At 35.9% G+C, this 20,426-nt stretch overlaps 1 protein-coding gene across 1 annotated transcript in view; it reads left to right on the top strand.

Annotated features, from left to right (window-relative positions):
• USH2A (usherin) overlaps positions 1 to 20,426 on the top strand; it is a 391,818-nt gene that overhangs the window by 198,760 nt on the left and 172,632 nt on the right. The window contains exons 34-36 of the mRNA XM_072858355.1: positions 3,523 to 3,670; positions 11,166 to 11,317; positions 15,388 to 15,550. Of these exons, the coding sequence (XP_072714456.1) occupies positions 3,523 to 3,670; positions 11,166 to 11,317; positions 15,388 to 15,550 (463 nt within the window). The remainder of the gene's footprint in view (positions 1 to 3,522; positions 3,671 to 11,165; positions 11,318 to 15,387; positions 15,551 to 20,426) is intronic.

Below are 20,426 nucleotides of genomic sequence, written 5' to 3'. Positions count from 1 at the left end.
CACAAAAAATAAACTACCTTCAGGTAATGATAAGGATTTGACTTGAACTTGAAAAAGCAAGGATATTCAGTCTAATTAAAGCTTAGATTCATGTTGAAATTAATTCATTTGTGCCTAGACATCTCAGCACAGTAAATTGTATAGCATATAAAATAGCACCATGTCCAAAACTAAGGCAGTACTTCAACAAGCATTTTATGCCTTTATAAGCAAGTGGGACTACCAAAAGAATTTGTGCTGTCCTTCACTGTGCCACAGCTCTTCTCTGCTCCTGCCCAGCTCCTGTGCACGGGGGGCACAAGGAGAGAGGATCAGGGGAGAATTAACAGCTAGGATCTGGAGAGCAACTGGGACTGCTGCTTTTGGTGGCTCTGCCTTGGGGTGTGGTTAAACCAAAGAGGTGTCGTGTGGACTTTGTTTTTACTTCATTAATGTGTACAGCTTTTCTAGAAGTTACTGAATACATTTTTAGGAACCTTTGATCTTTTGATCTTTTTTTTTTTTTTTTTTTTTTTTAGTATTTGCATTGTATCAGTGGTAACTAGAAAGTAAGAAAAGGTCATTTCTTCTGGTGATGAAGATAACCAGATTTACCTGGATAAAATGCAGTGGTGATAGGCAGGTTAGAAGATCTAAATGTCCTTGCAGCTTTGAAAATGGCAAGTCTAAAAGTGCATGAAATGCCCAATATCTTTGAGGTGATAGCTTTCTTAAAACATTTGAACCCATTGTATTTAGAACTTCTCAGACTAGTTTGAGAAGAATGTAATATTAGAGATTTACAACTTATGAAGCTTAAACACAGCCAAATGTTATACTTGATGAAAAAAAACCCCAAAGCCCCCACAAAACCAAATCAAACACACACACCTGGAAAGCAATTGAAATATTTAGTGTTTCACACATAATTTAATCTGAATTTCAGTAAAACTTTTAAAGTAAAAACAACAATAGCATACCTTCAACACTTAATTAAATGCTTCCCGTTTTTTTGGTTGGAATGAAATATTTCCATCAGCTAGAACCTTTTTCCTTTCCTTATTTCACAGGTAATATTAATTTTGTTTTGTATCCATGCAAAAACTGGTTTTGGTTTACGTGGGAAATTGGAAGTTGAGTTATCAAAAGTTGCAGCTTTGAACACAGGAGTGAGGATCCTCATCAGCAGAACTTTCAGCACCTCACAGGCTGCTTCCTTTAACTTTTGTATGACAAGGTTAATATAAGTACATGAAATAAAGTTAACAAAATACTTATCTTTGTATGCTGTTACCAATTTTCACAATTGATTACTGCCGTTTAATATGTAGCAATTGTATTCATAAATGAGTGCAAGAGCTTTTATAAGCAAATCTAATGCTTCTTTCCAAAAGTCAGCTGAGAAGTCTTAAGGTCGTGTCTTTATGGATTAGAGCAAAGGAACTTGCTTTTGCTCTGTTTGTGCTCTAAGCTGGATGGGTGTGAGCCTGGCCAATCTGAAAGCAAATGAAAAGCTGAAAGGCTGCATTTAGTAGCTGGGCTGGCACACCCATTTATATGACTTGAGTGCTTTTGTGATTTAACTGTTAAGCTAATATCTCCTCACGGCTGTGTTGTGTGGGTAAGCTAGCTCAGGTGCTAGCTGGAGGATCACTGTGTGGTGTCTTGTTCCGTGGTTTGTATCTGTCCCTTTGCTCTCTAGACACTTTGGTATTTTTGCAAATTTCACCTCAAATCTGTTTCTCAGTGAAGTTCAGAATGGCACAATGGGGCTCGATCTGGGTGTAGGATTTCATGGCTTTGAGCATCACTGGATGTGATTGCCAGCATCCCAAGCAACGTCCAGTCCATTTGGATGCACTAGTCTAAAATCCCACTATTCAAAATACAGATGAGCTTTCTTCTACTGCTTTTCATTAGAAGAATCAGCAACTTAATACGCCAGCAAGTTTCAGAGGTACAAAAATTGAGCTTCATGAAATTCAAGAAATAAATGAATGGGAAGGCTGCTGTTACCGAGCCCTTGAACGAAAAAGCCCTCCAATGCTGAGGAAGACTCCGTGGAACTTGTTTAGCGAGACAGTAAGGAATGTACGAGGAAGAGGTCTTCCAGAGCTGGTCTTTTTGGCTTCTTCGGATGTTCCCAACATTTTCGGATGTTCCCAAAACTGAGATTGCATTCTTTTATCTTTATTTGATAGCCCAGTCTGAACGCAGGGAGTCATTGTGTAGTTTTGTTGGGAGTGTAATATCCAGTGAAATCAAAACAATCTTGGTGTATAAAATAGCCTCATTTACAAACAGTTCTTATTTTTACCCATGGGGCTGGTATACATTTTTGGAGCGGGGTAGGAAATATGTTGACTGCCCTCTGATTTGAAACACACTGGGAAATGGGAAATTGAAGCTAATCCTTTCAAATAAAATATAGTAGATTGAGAGAAACATTTTGTTCCTGGAGATCTGGACAACAAGGTTATTTTTCCTTTGTGTGTTGATGATTCAGAGCAGGGTACTTGTCCACTTCAGCACATGGGCAACTCCTTAAAACAGAGGTGATCCCATAAGTTTTAATTAAGAGTATGTCTGAATCTGAATCTTTGTTGAATTCAGGTTTTGATTTATTTCATTGCTAACCAATAAAATTAAAAATAAACAATACACTAAACCAAAAATCTTTAAATCCAGTACAGAGTTTACATATTCTTGTATATTTTTTAAACTTCTCTAAGAACTCCTGTCTCTTGTCATTGATCTTAGTGCAAGTAATTGGAAAACCAGCACACATAAGGACCATAGCTGTGTAGTCTTATGTTTGTGCATATAAAACTTTAAAAGCCTGTTACATGAGGCGATATGCACATATTCTTGCACATTGTATTGTTTCATAATTAAGCAAAATGTAAAAATCGTGTAATCAGTCTTTTCTGGTAACTGAAATACAAATGATTTGAGTTTGTTATCCATAAACATGTAATAATAACTGTTACATATTAATTTATAATAGAGTGGTTTTTCACTATTTTAACTGCATCTGCACACCACTCTGTGTGCTGTCATGAAGTGCAGGACTGTCTGAATGGCATTTTTTTCTCAGTCACTATTCATCGAGATAATTTTTTAAGTGCATTGCAAGTTGGTCAGTATGTTCTGTGTCTGGAACTTGTGAGAGCTTTTCAGTCAATTCCAGAAGAGTTTTGCACTGTAAATGACATATATTGTACTGTAATTTTCTTTAACTGTGGCTGCAAAAGCAGTGGAAATCTAATTGTGATTATGACTCACAGTCAAATGCAAAATGCTGCAAGTCAAACACTAGTATAATGTTTTAGCTGTATTATACCTAAAAGCCAAGTATCATGAGTAAGACATTGTGTTATTTAAGAAGAGGTAAACAAGTCTATGCTAAGAAAAGTATCTTCTATGAAAAGCACAGACTTACTAGGTTTAGATATGTAAAAATTATAAAACTTTACAAAAAATCATTGCTAAAATTATTGCTATTACATTGAAATATGTTTCTTTGTTTTGATTGATTTTAAGGCTTGCACTGGAGGTGGATGTTCAATAAGCGAAGCTAGCACAGCTATAACAGATGAGAGTACACCAGAAGGTGTTCCTGCTCCAAAAGCCCAGTCATATTCATCTGACTCCTTTAACATCTCATGGACTAAGCCTGAGTATCCGAATGGTAAGTGAACTCTTTTAGCCTCAAGTTAAAAAGATGATTAGTAAAGGTAAATTAATATTCTAAATGGCAGCTTATATGTGGTGCTTAATTTTTAATGATCATTTTAGCACATAAAATACCTGAGATAGTATCATTGTCTGCAGCTAGGAGATTGTGGTTTTCAGGCTATCGTACGGTTTCAGTGGCTCAAAAGTGCTCCCTTTTGATAGTTCTTGTGTACTGCATCTCATTGTTTAATGTTTTCCAGGACAACTGAGCTAAGGAATAGGCATTCTTGGAGAGTATCAGTCTAGGGTGTTCATTTCACCCGCCAATGAAACATTAATTTATTTTACGTTAATTGATATGTAATAATCATTAGATTTGTGTTCTATGTAGTCATCATGAAGCTGTACATTTCCATGGCTGTGGAAGTTAAATAATATACTTTTGTTTAGAAATGTTTTCCATTGTGAAATATCCATGTCTAAAACTTTTGGACAAATTTTACATTTCTAATGGTATTTGCACAGTATAATATGGCCTTGGAATTCACCTTTATTTTATTATCATGCATGTAACAGTTTAAATCACAGCAGAGGAAGCTTTGCAGAAATCACTGAGTTTAAAGCAACAGAAACCTTTTTCTTCATTGGCTTATCATATTGATATATATCAATTATTTCTCACAGTTGTTTCACATGAATTTCATTTTTGCCCTGCAAGTTTTTCCACGCTTTCAATTGTGGTAGAGCACATCCTACTTGTACAGTTTCACTACAAGGCACTTCAAATGATTCCCCCAAAATTGGTGATTGTAACGCTACGTATATATAATATTCTGTAAGGTCTTACATTACTTTTGGAAAGAAATAAGAATATGTCATCTGCTGTTAAATAATGTATTTGATAATTTATGGTTCTTTGTATGGGAGTCATATTGGAAGATTTTGCCTCCTAGCCCCTTAGAAACCCTCTAACCCTGTTTCTAAAATCCCATCAGCGTATGTGGCAAAGGCTTAGAGGAAGGCAAGGAGGAAGGAAAAAGGGGGGAGGTAAGGGATGGGGGGTGGGGAAGGAAGGCAGGAAGGCCATGTAAGTGGCTTAGTGGCTAAATTCTGAATAATTTTCAATGAAATGGGCATTTTTTACATGTAATAGTTCATGTCAGGACCTGATCCTGTTATCCTTGCATTGTGGGAAAAAATCCAAATAGTTTAGAGAGTGGTTTAACTAATCAAATAAATATAAATATATATATATAGACATATATTTATATATGCATATCAACAGCACAGGATAAAGACCTATAGCTTGATAAAGAAATTTACGCAAGCCTCCTTTAAAACAACTAAAAGTTGGGAATACATGACCAAATTTGCATGTTGTATCTTGTTGTTAATACAGCATTTATTATGTACAGCTTGGGTCTCCTTTTAAATACAATAAATAGGTTGTTAGGAAACAACTGAGGGTGTTAGTGCACCCTCAGTAAGTTTGCAAACGACACCAAGTTGGGAGGGAGTGTTGATCTGCTTGCGGGGAGGAAGGCTCTACAGAGGGACCTGGACAGGCTGGATCGATGGGCCGAGGCCAATTGTGTGAGGTTCAACAAGGCTAAGTGCCAGGTCCTGCACTTGGGTCACAGCAACCCCATGCAACGCTACAGGCTTGGGGAAGAGTGGCTGGAAAGCTGCCCGGCAGAAAAGGACCTGGGGGTGTTGGTTGATAGCCAGCTGAATATGAGCCGGCAGTGTGCCCAGGTGACCAAGAAAGCCAATGGCATCCTGGCTTGTGTCAGAAATAGTGTGGCCAGCAGGACTAGGGAAGTGATCATCCACCTGTACTTGGTACTGGTGAGGCTGCACCTTGAATACTGTGTTCAGTTTTAGGCCCCTCACTACAAGGAAGACATTGAGGTGCTGGAGCGTGTCCAGAGAAGGGCAACAAAGCTGGTGAAGGGTCTAGAGCACAAGTCTGATGAGGAGCGGCTGAGGGAACTGGGGTTGTTTAGCCTGGAGAAAAGGAGGCTCAGGGGAGACCTTCTTGCTCTCTACAACTACCTGAAAGGAGGTTGTAGAGAGGTGGGGGTCGGTCTCTTCTCCCAAGTAACAAGCGATAGGAGAGGAAATGGCCTCAAGTTGCACCAGGGAAGGTTTAGATTGGATATTAGGAAAAATTTCTTTACTGAAAGGGTTTTCAAGCATTGGAACAGGCTGCCCAGGGAAGTGGTTGTCACCATCCCTGGAGGTATTTAAAAGACGTTTGGATGTGGTGCTTATGGACATGGTTTAGTGGTGGACCTGGCAGTGTTAGGTTTACAGTTGGCCTTGATGATCTTAAAGGTCCTTTCCAACCTAAATGACTCTATGAAGTAAAATAAATAGCTTCTTAGGAAAGCTCTGAATCTGAACTGGATGAGCAACAGATGTAATAAGAATCAGGGGAGCTTTATAAAAGAAATTATATTCTTCTGTCCCTTGTCCCTTCTTCCATGGAAACTGGAGGTTTCAACAGCCTCGATAACAACACTGTTCACCTCTACATTGGAGTTTTGAACAATGCATTTAGGTAACTACCAAATTTGCCATGTAGCCTACTCCTCTGTAATCCTAAATGCACCCTGTGTAGGCCAACGGGTGTGTTTCTCCCCTTTAAAAATACCCTCTGGTATTTTCACATCTTCTCACTATTTGAAGCCTATAGAGTATTTTTCCCTTGGTACTGTTGTCATTTTTTGATGATACTATATTTTTTTGCATACCATGCATGTTGCTGTTAGAGGGTTTTTCTTAGGGTCAGAACTGATGGAAGGGATTCAGCGAAGTCAGCTGCCGCTGTCCTGCCTTGCAGGGAAAGGCTGCTGCTTTTCATCTGCGAGCTCTTGCTGAGCGGTTAGGAGTGGAAGAATTGCTATCTCATGAGCATTTGGCAGCCAGAAAGGCATTAGGGGAGAAGGAACTTTGTTTTTTCACCATAGCATGCTCACACTTGCACAGTGGTCAAGAAGGGATATGCAGATTTTCTCTCATTTCTCTTCTTTCTTCTCCCTCACTTTTTTGGGAGTTTCAAAAAGGTCATATAACTAATAGCACATTTTCCCATTCTCCTATTTCTTTCTTTCCAATTTCCTATTTCCATCCCTTTCCTTATTTCATAAGAAGAATTAAAAAAAAAAAAAAAAAGCTCTAAAACTTTTCACTGAGCAACTGCTTAATCAGGAAATCTTGTATTGTTCAGTGACTTTGTTTTGTTCATTCTTAGGATATCTTTTGGGCTGCCTACTGGCCACATCATTTATAATTGCTCTCTGTGTCAGTATTTTAAAACCGTATAGGAGGCTGAAAAATATCATAGTCGAGAAGACTGAAATAAGAGAAAGACCAGCAGAAGGAACTTTCCTTTAAATTTTCTCACTTCAGCATTTTACTGGTGTATTCTCATAGACAGAAGTTCTAACGTAGCTCTTTTTTTGCAAAAAGATAGAAACTGTTTCCCACTTTTGACTTAATTGGTTCAAACTTGGTGAGTTTCAGTCTACTAGGAGTAAGAAGTGCTTTTTGAAATTACTGAACTTGGCCTTGTTTCAGATGGAAACCTCAGAATTGCAAAGATTTGCATATCATAAATTGTCATCTCCTTAGCAGATCTCTGGGGCCATTCCTTTATCTCCCTCTTTCTTTCTTCTGATACTATATGACAGAAGTTACTGTTTATTTCCATGGGCTGAGGAAGCTTATTAGCTGTTGCTGATGTTGAATGGGTGTGTAGGCTGACTGGGGTTTGGACAGCATAGACTTTACTATGCTCTCTTGATGTATATGGAGTCCAGCTGCTTGCCACCAATTAGAAAAAGTTAAGGGGGATTAATATGCTACCCTTGAGGCCAAAGGTGGCAAATAGGATTAAAGGCTACTTGGCTTCTTCATAAAGATGGCACAATGCGGGGGAGTCAAGCTTTGAGATAAGGGACCATCTAGACGTCAAACGCTAATGTTATCCCAACATGGATATTGAATTTGTGGGCTCCGTTTTTGGTTGAATTTAAGGCCAATTTACATTATTTTGTGAAAAATTTTCATTTCATAGGAAATGGGAAACGATACACCTAATTCTTTGTTGAAAGTTGCTTCTGAAATGTAATTTATGTACCAGGTGTAGAAAAAAGACATTTGGAAGATGATATGCTGAATGTATTTGTAATATGCACATTTTCTTTTGTCTTATTTTCAAACCAACAATAAAATGGTTGATTGGACATGGCTCAGAGGTATGCCACTTTACAGCAGAACCCTCCTCTATTTCTATCACATACATATCACACATGTAGATAGTGTAATGTAAGCAATATTGACTATTTAGTTGATGGCAAGATATGGAGAGGCTTGTGAAATGACATGTGGCATCAGATATTCTGTTTTGAGCCTTCACTATTCGAGTGGCCTCAATAAAGAATTATATATTCTTCAGAACATATCCATTATAGTCTTGCCATATAGTTTGAGGTCTGCTCTTTTAAAATCCATTCACATAAAAGAGTGACCTTATCTCTTTTCACCATTGAAAATTTTCCTTAGATGGTCACTTCTCAGAAACTTCACTTTACTTGTGTAAAGGTCATAGATAAAATCAAGTCTTGATCTGGACTGTATCTTCCAAGGCTATATGGAATCTGTGCAGGAAATATTAAGTATGGTAAAAACTGATTTATAAAATTATTCAGTGAACTAATCCAGTACTTGTTCCTGCAAATCCTTGTGCTTGTGAGAGATGACTTGTGTTTGTATTCATTGAAACTGATGTAGGTAAAAGTACGTTTGCTTAAGATTTGACCTCTAGATGGTACCTTAAGAGTAAAGTGCTTGTAGCACTTTAGATTCAAAACCTCCTTTCGTATTTAATGTCTGGAATACCATTGACAGATTATATGGCCTTACACAGGGAGGAAAGAGGAGGAAGAAAAAGGGAAGAGTGTGTAGCTTTCTTCAGTTTAAGCTTAATTTGCATAGTTGGATGTCTTGTCAAAAGTGAAACATAATTGTACTATAGTCAATGGAGATTTTGTCTTCAGTGAAACCGAGATTTAATCTAGCTACCTAGACTTAATTATGAAGAAACTGCATTTTTTCATGGTGACCATGTGTTGCTCATGAAGCCTTGTAAATCACAAAAATGTACTATACTCTTCAATATTTCATGGATGGTAAACTTCAGGAGTATCTAGCAAGTCTTGAGAAGTACGTAAACTTTGGGCCGACTTTGAACTTTTTCTCAGAATGCTTTGGAAACATATACTGGTGAAATAGAGAGGCTAAGTTATTTAACCCTGGCCAAAAAGAATTATTGCCTAATTTAGAAAAACGGCTTCACATCTCAAAGTCAGACTACTAGCCCTTTTGTTCTGAAATGTACTTTTTTTCTTTCTTTTCATTCTCCATCAGAGTCTCATAAGGCAAAGGCAGAAGTAAAATCAAGAGATAATGGATCCGCTTATTAGCGATCATCATTTTCTGACAGTACTGGGAGGACAAACAAAAGCTCACAGTGCTGACCAGCAAGCTGCCCCTCAGAGCGTAGATGCTGCATAGTGCTGTGGTTTTAGGAATACTTTAAAATAATGGTCCAGTTAATTAATACTGAGTTACAGTGGGAATCCCGTAGAGGTACATATGACACCCACATTAATATCAAATGATGTCATTATGTTTCATGTTGTTACCATAAATATCAAAGGAATTAATAATGATTTGTCCATTACTTTAAAGGGTTAGGGCTACTGATATAGGTACTTAAAGTACTTCAGTGTTGGTTTTTTCCCTGTAAAACCACATCCTTAATGCCAATGTTCACATTTTTTCTCTGAGATAAAGATTTTTATATATATATATATATAATTTGTTTATTTAATGTAAGGCAAATATCAACCATTAATGCCCTTGCTTTACAAGCAACTAGACGTGGAACCCCAAGGGATTTTTGCTTTAGGAAGCCTGTCAAATGTGTAGGATTGATGGGGTGAGATTTACCAGGACTTCCTCCCACAGACATCTCTGCTGTCTGACCTGAGTTTAGTCCCTGCTTTTCTAGAAAAGAAAAGAATTGAGGAGTCTGTGAATCACTTCACCGTACTCAGCTGTGCATTGCTTTAGCATATACATCTTTTGAAGTATAACTCTTCAAAGCTCAGCTGAAACAGTTGTGTATACACTTTTATTTACTAAGCATTTCTCCATTCAGTAGAGGGGAAAACCTTTTCTCAATTTCAAACAGAATCTTCCTCAATGTAGTTTCAAACAATTCAGTTTTAAGGGAAGGAGAGAGGAACTGAGCTATATTTTTACAATATGAAGATGTTTTCTATAATGGGAACATTAGAAGGCATCCTCTGAACTGAACTCACTTCTAATGAATCCTATAGCTTTGCATTTATCAGCCTTAAGATTTCACACTGAAATAGCTTTTAAAAAACGAGAATATTCAGAAGTGAGAAAGGTGGAGGAATAGCCCTGAGAAAAAGGATTCCTTTGCAAGCTCAACTTCCAAAGTCTATGCAAATCTGTAAAATTCAGTCTTTAGTTCATTAAATTAAAAACACTGTGTATGTATAGTCTGTACAGGATTCATGCTATCCTATCATGCACCTTTGGAAGAACAGAGATTTAGATTTCCTTATAAATGAGATAAGCAATCACCTGCAATTTTAGAGTTAGTATTAGCCAATTATACCAGAAGGAACATTCTCTCCTCTATCTAAAAGTGTCGCTAATGTTCGTTTTGAGTTTGCAAATATGTTTTCTTTCTTTACATTGAATAGGCAAGGAATAGTTTACTTCAGGACTTTTTCTACAGCATACTGAGAAGGAAATAGCAATCCATACTATTTTGTGGTTTTGTTTTGAAAAGTTGGTAAAACTGTTTTCCAAAAAAAACCCAAACCCAAATTAATGAAGTATCTAGTTTGTTGGCAAAATGCAGAAAATCTGAGATAATTATCAACAAGAATGAGTATCAATAAGGTGTTTTGTGTGACAAAATTGTTACCAACTTATTGGAGTTATAGCACTGGCCTGAGTTGTCCTTCAACTCTTTCAATTATATTGTAGATGACTATTTTTTTTCTAAGACTAAAGCTGTTAAGATGTGAGATGGTTTTGTGTGCCTTTCCAGTTCTTGTTTCGATAGCCGTATGCAGAGTAGGCTGTGAAAGAGAATTGCCTCAGTTTCCCTGATTCCAAGGTGATGTTAGCTGCTATTCAGAAACAAGTTTGTTAAGAGGTAATCTTTGGAACAGTGTAATTGTTTTCAGAAGATGCAAACCACTTGCGAGGTTTTCAACAGTTAAAGATGGGAGAGTGTGTTTCTTCTAAGTGTTGCATACGCAGTCCTGCTAAACACTTACCTGCTTAACTGTAAACTGTTCGAAATACTACTACTACCACCCTAATGTCTGTAGCGTTACTTTTCTTCTAACCTCTGTAGCTTTTTAGATATTGAGTGCTATCACATTGTTTTATAGGTGTTATTACTAGCTATGGATTGTATATGGACAGTGTTCTGATGCAAAATTCATCACAGCTAAGTTGTTATGCTTATGGACTTGCTCCTTGGAGTCTGCATTCCTTCAGAGTCCAGGCATGTACTGCAAAAGGTTGTGCTTTGGGTCCATTGGTGAGTACCTTAATTTGCATTCTGGGAGTGTAATAAATGTCAGATGGCAGTGAATATCAGGGTAAATGGTGATGATTCACTCTGGTCAGTACTAACCCATCTGGCAAAATGTGACATTTAAAAAAAAATCCTGTTTAAGAGCTGCTAAAGATTTGATAGGTCATTGTTAGGCACTGTTCCAAAGTAGAACGTACGTACAGTGAAGAAAGGCAACATTTGAGGCTGAAACACACATTATTGAAATTAAATAGAGTTAATATGTTTGAAAGGTGCAGATGTGCTTTAGCCAGATTTATAAGGACGTATATAAAGAAAGAGTTACTGTTCCAGTAATGAGCAAATTTCTAGCTGCCTGACTGAAAGGACTGAAGTTAATTTGAGAATTGCAGAAGCCAGAAGTGGCAACAGGAGCATGGAAAATATGGTGATTCATAAATATCTTTCGAATGCAAGTATGTGATCAAAATATTATACTGGACATAATTTAACAGTCTTGTACAACACCCCATTTTTTCAGGATTTGAGAATACAGGAATATTACATTTGACATCGGAAAAACAAGCCTTCTGAGGCTTTTTTATTTTGCTAAAGGTTTTTAGACATATAGCTGAACTGATAAATCCAGTATGATTTCATAGTACTGTAGCTGATAGTACTGTAACTGGAATACTATCCAGTACTGTAGTACTGTACCAGTATACTATTCAGTACCAGGATAGTACCAGGAATACTATCCAGTAACACCTGTACTGTAGTTCCAGTTACCATAGTACTGTAACTGGAATACTATCTACTATGCTTAGTTTTGTTTTCAAGCATAACTGAGAAAGAAACCTGTGTTAATTCTGAGATTTAATTTTTTGTTTAATTCAGCTTTATGTGTGCACTTTTAATTTTGCTAACATGAAAAGGAAGAAAAAAGAACGAAAGGAAGATTTGTGAGTTTTTGATGTTGTTGTTTTTATTTTTCCATTATAATTTATAATATCACTATATTGTGCTCTGGAAAGACCGTCCAGGTTTTATTTTTATGATATAATTCATTAGTCACATTTCCAATATTCCTTGCAAGATTGCTTTCTTTCAAATGCTGGTAACATCGTCTATCTGTAGAAGAAGACTAGACTTTATAACCATTAAACATTTTATAGCTTGCTCTACTTTGAAGGATATTTACTCTTAAAAGCTTGAATGGCTTTTTGCCAGTTTTTCTTGTACGTTTTTTACAGCCCCACATATACCCCAAAAGCAAACCTTGTTTTAAGGTATTTGATGTGCAATAACCTAATCCATTGTGTTAGTAGCGATGTTTAAGACAAGTTGTTACCAGACTTTGCATACAGGTGAAATATGTATGTTTTCAGTACTTCTATCAAGTACTCCTATCAAGTAGGCATAAAAAGGACAGAACAGAATGGCAGTAGTTAGTGTTTTAAAAAATATTTTTAGTAGCCTTTTTTCACATCTCCACTGAACTGCAGACTCATAACTTGACTTTTGAAATGTTTCAAAGTAGAGGTCGCTGTAGCTAATACTCATATGCATCCCATGATCAGTAAGCAAACTGTTTTCCAAAGCCAGTGATCCATCTCTAATCACAGGAATTGAAGTACAACATCTTTATTTAGGCTTACCTAAGTACCGCCAGGAAGTTAACACCACTACATCTTCATTTGATTTTTTGAAAGATTTTTATATCAATTACAGAATAAATCCAACACTTAAAAAAAGAAAAGAAAAGAAAAACTATATGTTTTGCCTCTACTCTAAATAGTATGGGAAACATCTCCCAGCAGTAAACTGATACGCTTCCAGCTATTTTCGTTGCTGATCTTGTGCTTAATGTGCCCTAATCGATGAATGAATGCTATGTGACTATCCTAAATACGGGATTTCTCCAGCTTATGTTTCTGAAAGTGGCTCTGAAGATCTTAATCAGTTATGAGAGCATTAGTAGTTACTGTGTTTCAATAACTTTTTTATGGGTTAGATAGTTTTTGTTTAACTTTTTTTTTTCAGTGACTATGATTTATTTTCAAGTGTGATGCAAATTGGTAACATGTAAATTAAGAAATGCTAAATTTAATCTCTTTCTAGTAAAGCCAAGGTATTGCTTTTGTGTCTGTTCTAATTGGTTTTTCTTGCTTAAAAAGGAATGAAAATATGTATTATCAAGAAATAGTGTAACCTCTAATAGATTCTTTAAAGGAATTCAGGAGATCTGAAATTCTGTTGGTTTTGAAATGTGTTAGCTCCTGTAAGTATCTTGTAAATAAATGGAAATGGTCAACACTGAATATTCGTCATGTCAACCCACTGCTATTAAACTTAAATTTCAGGTTTTTAGCTTATGCGTATCCCAGTACTGTTTTTTTTAACTTAGATGGATGACAATGTTTTCCTAATAATATTATTATTCCTATCCTATGATTTAGTGTTACTTATAGCAGAGTATTTTTTTATAAAGTTACTAATAAACACATCTGAAAATATCACAGAATTGTGTATAAAGTAATGTTTAGAAAAAGAAATATGAAACAGGTTTTCTGTGCCATATGTTTCTATACAGAATGCACATTTTTTATACAAAATATTTTCACAATACACTGCAGAGGTGTAGCTGTAGAGGATACTACATGTACTGATTCTAAACAGTGTTTCAATATTTTTTATACTGCAAAGAATAGCAGGTCATAAATAAAAGGCTAGAGACACAATACAGCTGTTACAGCTGTTTAGGATGTGGTACAGATTGCTACAAATTCATACTGTTTTAAGAATATTTTAATCCTCTTCAGTAGAAAAAATAGTTGGTATTAATTTCTCCATGTTTCTGATGTGGTGAGATCGGCGTACCTGCATTTAGCAGCAGAACTTTACAGGAAATTATTTTAGTTTAGAAAGCACAGTTTAGTCACATTCTTCCATAAGGATGTTTTTGACTGAAATATCCAAATAATCAATGTGGCACTTTGTGATCCAATGTGGACCATTTTGTGATCCAATAAATCCGTGAAGCATTTGTTTATCTTTAAGCATGTACTTTATCCTGTTGACTTTACTGCAACTGCTCATCTATTTTAAATATAATAGAGTGTATGAATATAGAAGCACATGTAGAGATATTGATGCACATCAAAGATATAGCCTGGCACTTGTAGACAATAAGCTTTCCAAATTTTACGTGCTAAAAAGTAAAACACCCATGTTTCAAGGACAGAGAAAGTATGTTTGGTTATTTTGATGACAGAGCAGGTGTGGCAGATTAAAAATAGCATTTATTAGCACTCCCATGAACTTGCAACTGAGAGGCACTTAGAAAGGTGTGAAACCATCTTATACCTTAGAAAACACCAAATAAATAATGTATGAGAAACAAACTTGTTGCCATAAATAACGTAATAACAAATTATTTTGTTCTGTAGCGCTGAATGTTTACTACAAGTTGTGAAATTGAAATACTAAATTTCTATAATATTGAACGAGTATTTATTTATTTATTTTAAAAAATCTTTCATATTCATTACATTTTCCATCTCTTTTATCATATTTTGTTTTCTCTTAAAGATCTACTTTTTATTGCAACTTAAATTTGTTAGTTGAAATTAGAAGTTAATTCAGGGAGCAACCAATATTTTGCAAAGGACGTTTTTTCCCTATCAAATATCTACAGTAATTTACTACAGCATTTAAACACATGTTCCTTACACTTGTCTTTTAAAATGCAGAAACTAAAAAATCTGCAGTCTTCTATTGCTGCTTCCTCCCCTAATGCTAAGCTGAGATCGTTCATCCATATGAGGTGCAAAGGTATTTTCAAGAAATGAATCTTTCATTCTTTTCCAGTATTTATTTCCTGTTCCTTACAGGGGTCTCTGTATAAAGTATGTTAGTTGCTGGACAGCTTCAAACAAATGTACATGAAAGGAAAGTAAAATGCTTAAAAATTAGGACACCTGCAGTGTTAGTTACATTTTTTTCTAAAGAAATACTTTTCTTAAAATGTTGCATTTCTCTTTCGTCTCTGTAAACTATGGCAACAAACCTTGATGTCATGGTTGAACTTGCAGGTAGAAGCTCGGACCATGGAAGCTTCCCCCGAGGGAACAGTTGATATATTTGCTACTGTTGATGGGTCCAAAGAAGTTCAATTAAAATGGCTTGCCCCAAATAAACCTAATGGAAAATTGACCTACACAGTCCTTGTCACTGGTCTCTTCTATGCTGATCAAGGTATTTTTTTTTCCTTTATTTTAAGTCTAATGATAGCATTTATATTCCATTTCAATTTTTTAAAAAAAATTCCTTCAGTACTAATTTTTTCTGCTTTTTTTTGCCACTCCATTGATTATTTTAGAATTATCAATTTTATTCTTTAAGAACTGCTGCTTTGATTTATGGTGCTTTACATTTGTACAAACACATAAATTGGCAAATAAAGATAAGTCCTCTGCACTCATTTAGTCTCTAGATATACACATGGAGTCTTATCTCACAACCTTCACTCAGATAAGGAAGCTATACTCACAAAATTTCAGTTGGTTTGCTTATATAAGTGGGAGCCATTCATGAGAGCTGTTCATAATATGGTTGATTGTGGGTGTATTTGAAATTTATATAAGCTGCGGTAAAGAAGTAAGGCTTACAAACAGCCAGCTACCTAAAAACATGTGCAATGAAATCAGGCACTTATTCCTAAAAAGAAGAAAGGAAAAGAAAACAGCTGCTTTATTTCTATATAACAAACAGACTCGCCATACGATACAAAAGTCTGAAAAGTAACAATTGTCTGTTAAACCTTATCGAATCATGGGTTGCTGTTTTGTTTCCACTGGTTTATGTTGTGGGGTTTGGTTTATTTTTCCTTATGTCTTTTAAGCCTAAACATAGCAATGTCGTCTTGGGCGAAAATGTTGCTAAATCAGAGCGGTGGAGTTAGACAGTGATGTTACCCTTGCGTAAAAGACTATATGAGGCACTAAAGAATGTAAATGGACATTTTTTCCAAATGTATTACACAAAGTGCATATTTTTGAGTTGAAAGTAAAACGCTGTGTCCTCTAATTATTATAAAAATGTAAAATACTTGGGCAGTGAATAAAAATGAATGTTCACAAAATGCGTGTGAGCATTTAATATGTCAATTTCAGCTATTAAGCATGCTCTAAGGTATAATAAATAATAAAATATTGTACACAAATAATGTTTATGAATTATACCTAACAATGTTGTCATTAATTTTTACTGCACTTTAAATAGCCTGATTGACATCCGGCAACTATAAAAATATTTTCTTGTGAGTATAATACAAAATTGTGGTTGAAAATGTTTGGATGACATTTAATCCTTGTATGTACTGTACGCAAATTTAATCAGTATTATAAATGCAGTAACAGATAGAGAATTGAATCACTGATGGCTTCATAACTTGCCTTTTTTTCTGCTCAGAATGAGAACGATTTGTTGTTTCCAGTATCGGTGCTAAAGAGAACATAGACGCTGTAATTGCTGTCCTCTATGAAGTAGTATATAAATGAACTTGTTTGTATGCTGTTTGGAGAAACACATTCATTGAAGAGTGTAATGTGTGGTAGGCAGTCTCAGCTGACCCCTCACAAAGGCTGTTGTGTCCCTTTTTTATGCAATGAAGGCTTTGATGTATTCTGCTGTGAAGCACTTGTAAGATTATGAGGAGAAGGAGTGATGATCAATTTGAAAAAAAGGAGCAACATTTTGGCTGGACCTGTGACAGCACAGCCATTTCCACCAAGGCAGCAGGGTGAATAATGCAAAAGCCATATTCCCCTTGTGTTTAATCTTGCATTGTTTTTGCAGAGAAAATTTCTGCTTGCTTTCTAAGTCTTGTCATCCTCGGTTGTCATCCCGTCTCTCAAACCATCAAAACGGTATTAAATGTTGCAAAGCTGTGCAGCTAGAGAACTTTCAAAAGTCAGAACCCATTTGCAGAGCAGCCCTTGTAGAAAATGTATTCTGTTCTCGGCAGAATTTTCCTTCAGTTCTTTCCACTGAGAAGTTTACTGATTTCTCCCAGTGGAATCTGCTGGAATTTATCGGTTCATGGTTGGCAGTCACAGATTAAGGTAAATGTCGATCCGTAATGACCCTCTACATGTTAGTATTGCAGTAAAGCTGGGCTTTTATGTCAAAGATATCGGAGAGGGAGCTATTACACATGACAGGGGTGATCAAGGGACTCCAGACCAAGGCAAGCATTATTAAATATTGACTAGTTCTGTGATTTATGTAGAGCTGGAGGAAAAAAGTGACTTTTTAACCATTATATATTCTTCAGCAACGAAAACCAGCCATTTATCTCCTGCTGGTAATAAAGAACAGAGTGCCTGCATATTTTAGTGGAGGGAAAACCTGGCCTTATAAATGAGATGGACTCTTTCATGATAACATTTCAGTTTGCTAATTGCCAAAAGCAAAACAGGCAAATTGGAAGCAATTATAAGAGTTGACTTAAAGTAGCTGCTATGTTAGTTCAACTCAGGAGAGCCGGGTGGTGGTGAAAGAATCATTGGGGAATGGAACCCAGAAAATTTCATTACATTTGTTCACTGTTGCTGAAACTTCGCTTTGCAATGCTAAATAAATAAAGAGTGTTTCCCACCAGAAGTCAGAGCTGTAGCAATTGACATTTATGCTGGCTGTTTTGGGGGTATGCAGGAAGGAAATTAAGCATTAATTCATCAAACTTATATAAAACATCATCTGTTCACTAGATTTACACAAAGCTTATTGAATTATCTGATGGCTAATTGGTATTTTCTTGACATAATGAACAACTGTATTTCATCCTTTGCTGCAACGTCTGCTAAAAAGGCAGGGATAAAATGTAAAAATTGGAGGTAGAATTCAGCTAGAAGGGCTGCATATAAACATCAAAATAGTTGCACCCATCGCTTGAAGTGGTGACCTGCTCAGCAGGATGTTAAGCTGTCAGTTTGGGAAGCTTGGGAAACAGATTTTAGATCTCAGATCTGTAAGGTCACATAAGTGGATAGGTTTTGAAGATTGTTGCCTAACAAGAGTTTGTTGCAGTGACCACACCGATATTTCTGTAATTTCTGTGTATACAGCTCTCAACTGAAAAATCTTTATTTAAATTCATTATTATAAATGAAACCTCAAGCTTCTGGTAGGAATATGAGTCTTCAATAGATTAACTTATCATTTCCCAAACAGTGCAGTCACCTTCTCTTATTAAGAAGAAGTTTAACTATGTTCTGTTGCAAAGCACTTCAAAGATTACTAGATGTCAAAATAATGGCTGTATATGAAGGAAGGGGAGATGGGGGAGATGTTGCTTGACTGTCTGGCTGGCCGAGTAATTCCAGTCATGACCTGTTTTTATTTGAAAGTAGGGATACTCAATTACATAATGCCAAGAACCACTTAAAAAAAACCCTGTCAGACATAGCGTATTATGAAAAAAATCACAGATTTTCGCAATGCTTCTATAAAAACTTAGTATTTATTTACTTTACTTAGATATCTGTTTCTAAATGAAGTAGAATTAGAGAGACTTGAAGCTAAAGAAACCTGAATAAATATTTAAGCATGTCAGGGCATATTGCAGAGGTATCTATAATTTCATAATGTGGGGGTTATTGTGTTTGATCAAAGAATTGGATTCATTATATCACTATCTTTTTCAACTGTAACTTAACTCCATGGGACCTGAAAGGTCTACATTCGAACCTAACGTATCTTCATGATTTGTTTGGTTTTTTTTAAGTAAGAGATGTTACACCTCTGAGGGATAGACTAGTGAAATACACACTTTTTGAAGCACAGAAATCCTTCTGCATAAGTATAGCCCCTGGACAGGGCAAAGGATACCACTATAAGAGCGAGCGATTTTTTTTTCTAATGCATGTTGTATTTCTATATTTTTATACCACCATCCCTAATGTATATTGTGAAACCCTGCTTGATGTGTTGTTATCTTATCAGTGCCCTACTATAGCATATGGTATGTAGAGATAGCAGGTTGATGACATGGAAAGTGTTTAAATAACACGTAACTTAACACTGTCTCTGTCATGAACTTGTTATTCCAACGCTTTAGAGACACCAGCTGATCTAATGCTGAATATTCTGTAGATGTCCCCAGGCTTAGCTCCTTTTTCGTCCTGTTCCAAATCTTTCAAGTTTCACATATGTATGTCTCTGTCTGACTGTCTTAATATTTTATGTACACTGTTTTTCCACCAAATGGAATTTGCATTTGTTTAAGATATCATATAACTTTCCATCCAGCTGTTTTTACAAATATGCATACCTCATAGGAATTAAAGTGAACAGCCTGAGAGCTTATTGGTTATTTCCTTGTTAGAATAAGTTGTATTTAATTCTTGACTGTTTTCTAATGGGGCCAGGTCATCTTAAATAGTTTGCAAAAGATTTAAAGTTGCTGTGGGTTTTTTTGGGGGTGGGGAATATTTATCCTCTTACTGTAAAAAACCCAATGCATCAGTAAAGACTATATTGTAATACATAAAAGCAAGAGAGAATGTTCTAATTGAACAAACTTCTCCAAATTCCTGACTTTTGAATCCGTTATAAATGTTTCTTAATGCATCTCCTGGTTTTCATTGCTGTTTAGTTCTGATACTGCCGATGATACTTATTTTTGGATTTTTAGATACTAGCATGGCAAGGTCTTAGTAAATAGTGTGTGCCTAGTCAACATTTATCAATAGCCAAATTGGAAGAGAAGGAAATACTATCATAAACTGCTTGAAAAGGTCACTGTGGAATTGCAAGTGTGAATGTAGATCAGCAGGAGATAGTTTGGATTTTCTGCCAATAGAGGAGGATACTGATAATGGATTTTTCCATAGTTTGACCATGCTTTAACAATGTGTGCAAGAGAAATATCTGTATCAATTAGCCTTCATTTTCTAATTCAACTGTTTATTTTTCTGATAATCTTTCTCTTTTAGAAGTACTTGTTAAAATACAGGAAGGAGCTTTGTTGGGTCTGTTTTACCATTCTGATCTATACAGGTGTGTTTTCCAGAAAAGTATTTGTTCCCAGCAAACTGCATATGGGGATCAAATATGATTTTATAAATTG

This window comes from Ciconia boyciana, chromosome 3 (genome assembly GCF_034638445.1).
Source record: "Ciconia boyciana chromosome 3, ASM3463844v1, whole genome shotgun sequence".
Taxonomy (NCBI): Eukaryota; Metazoa; Chordata; class Aves; order Ciconiiformes; family Ciconiidae; genus Ciconia; species Ciconia boyciana.
The sequence above is the reverse complement of the archived record's forward strand: the minus strand, read 5'-3'. Positions and strand labels throughout refer to the sequence as shown.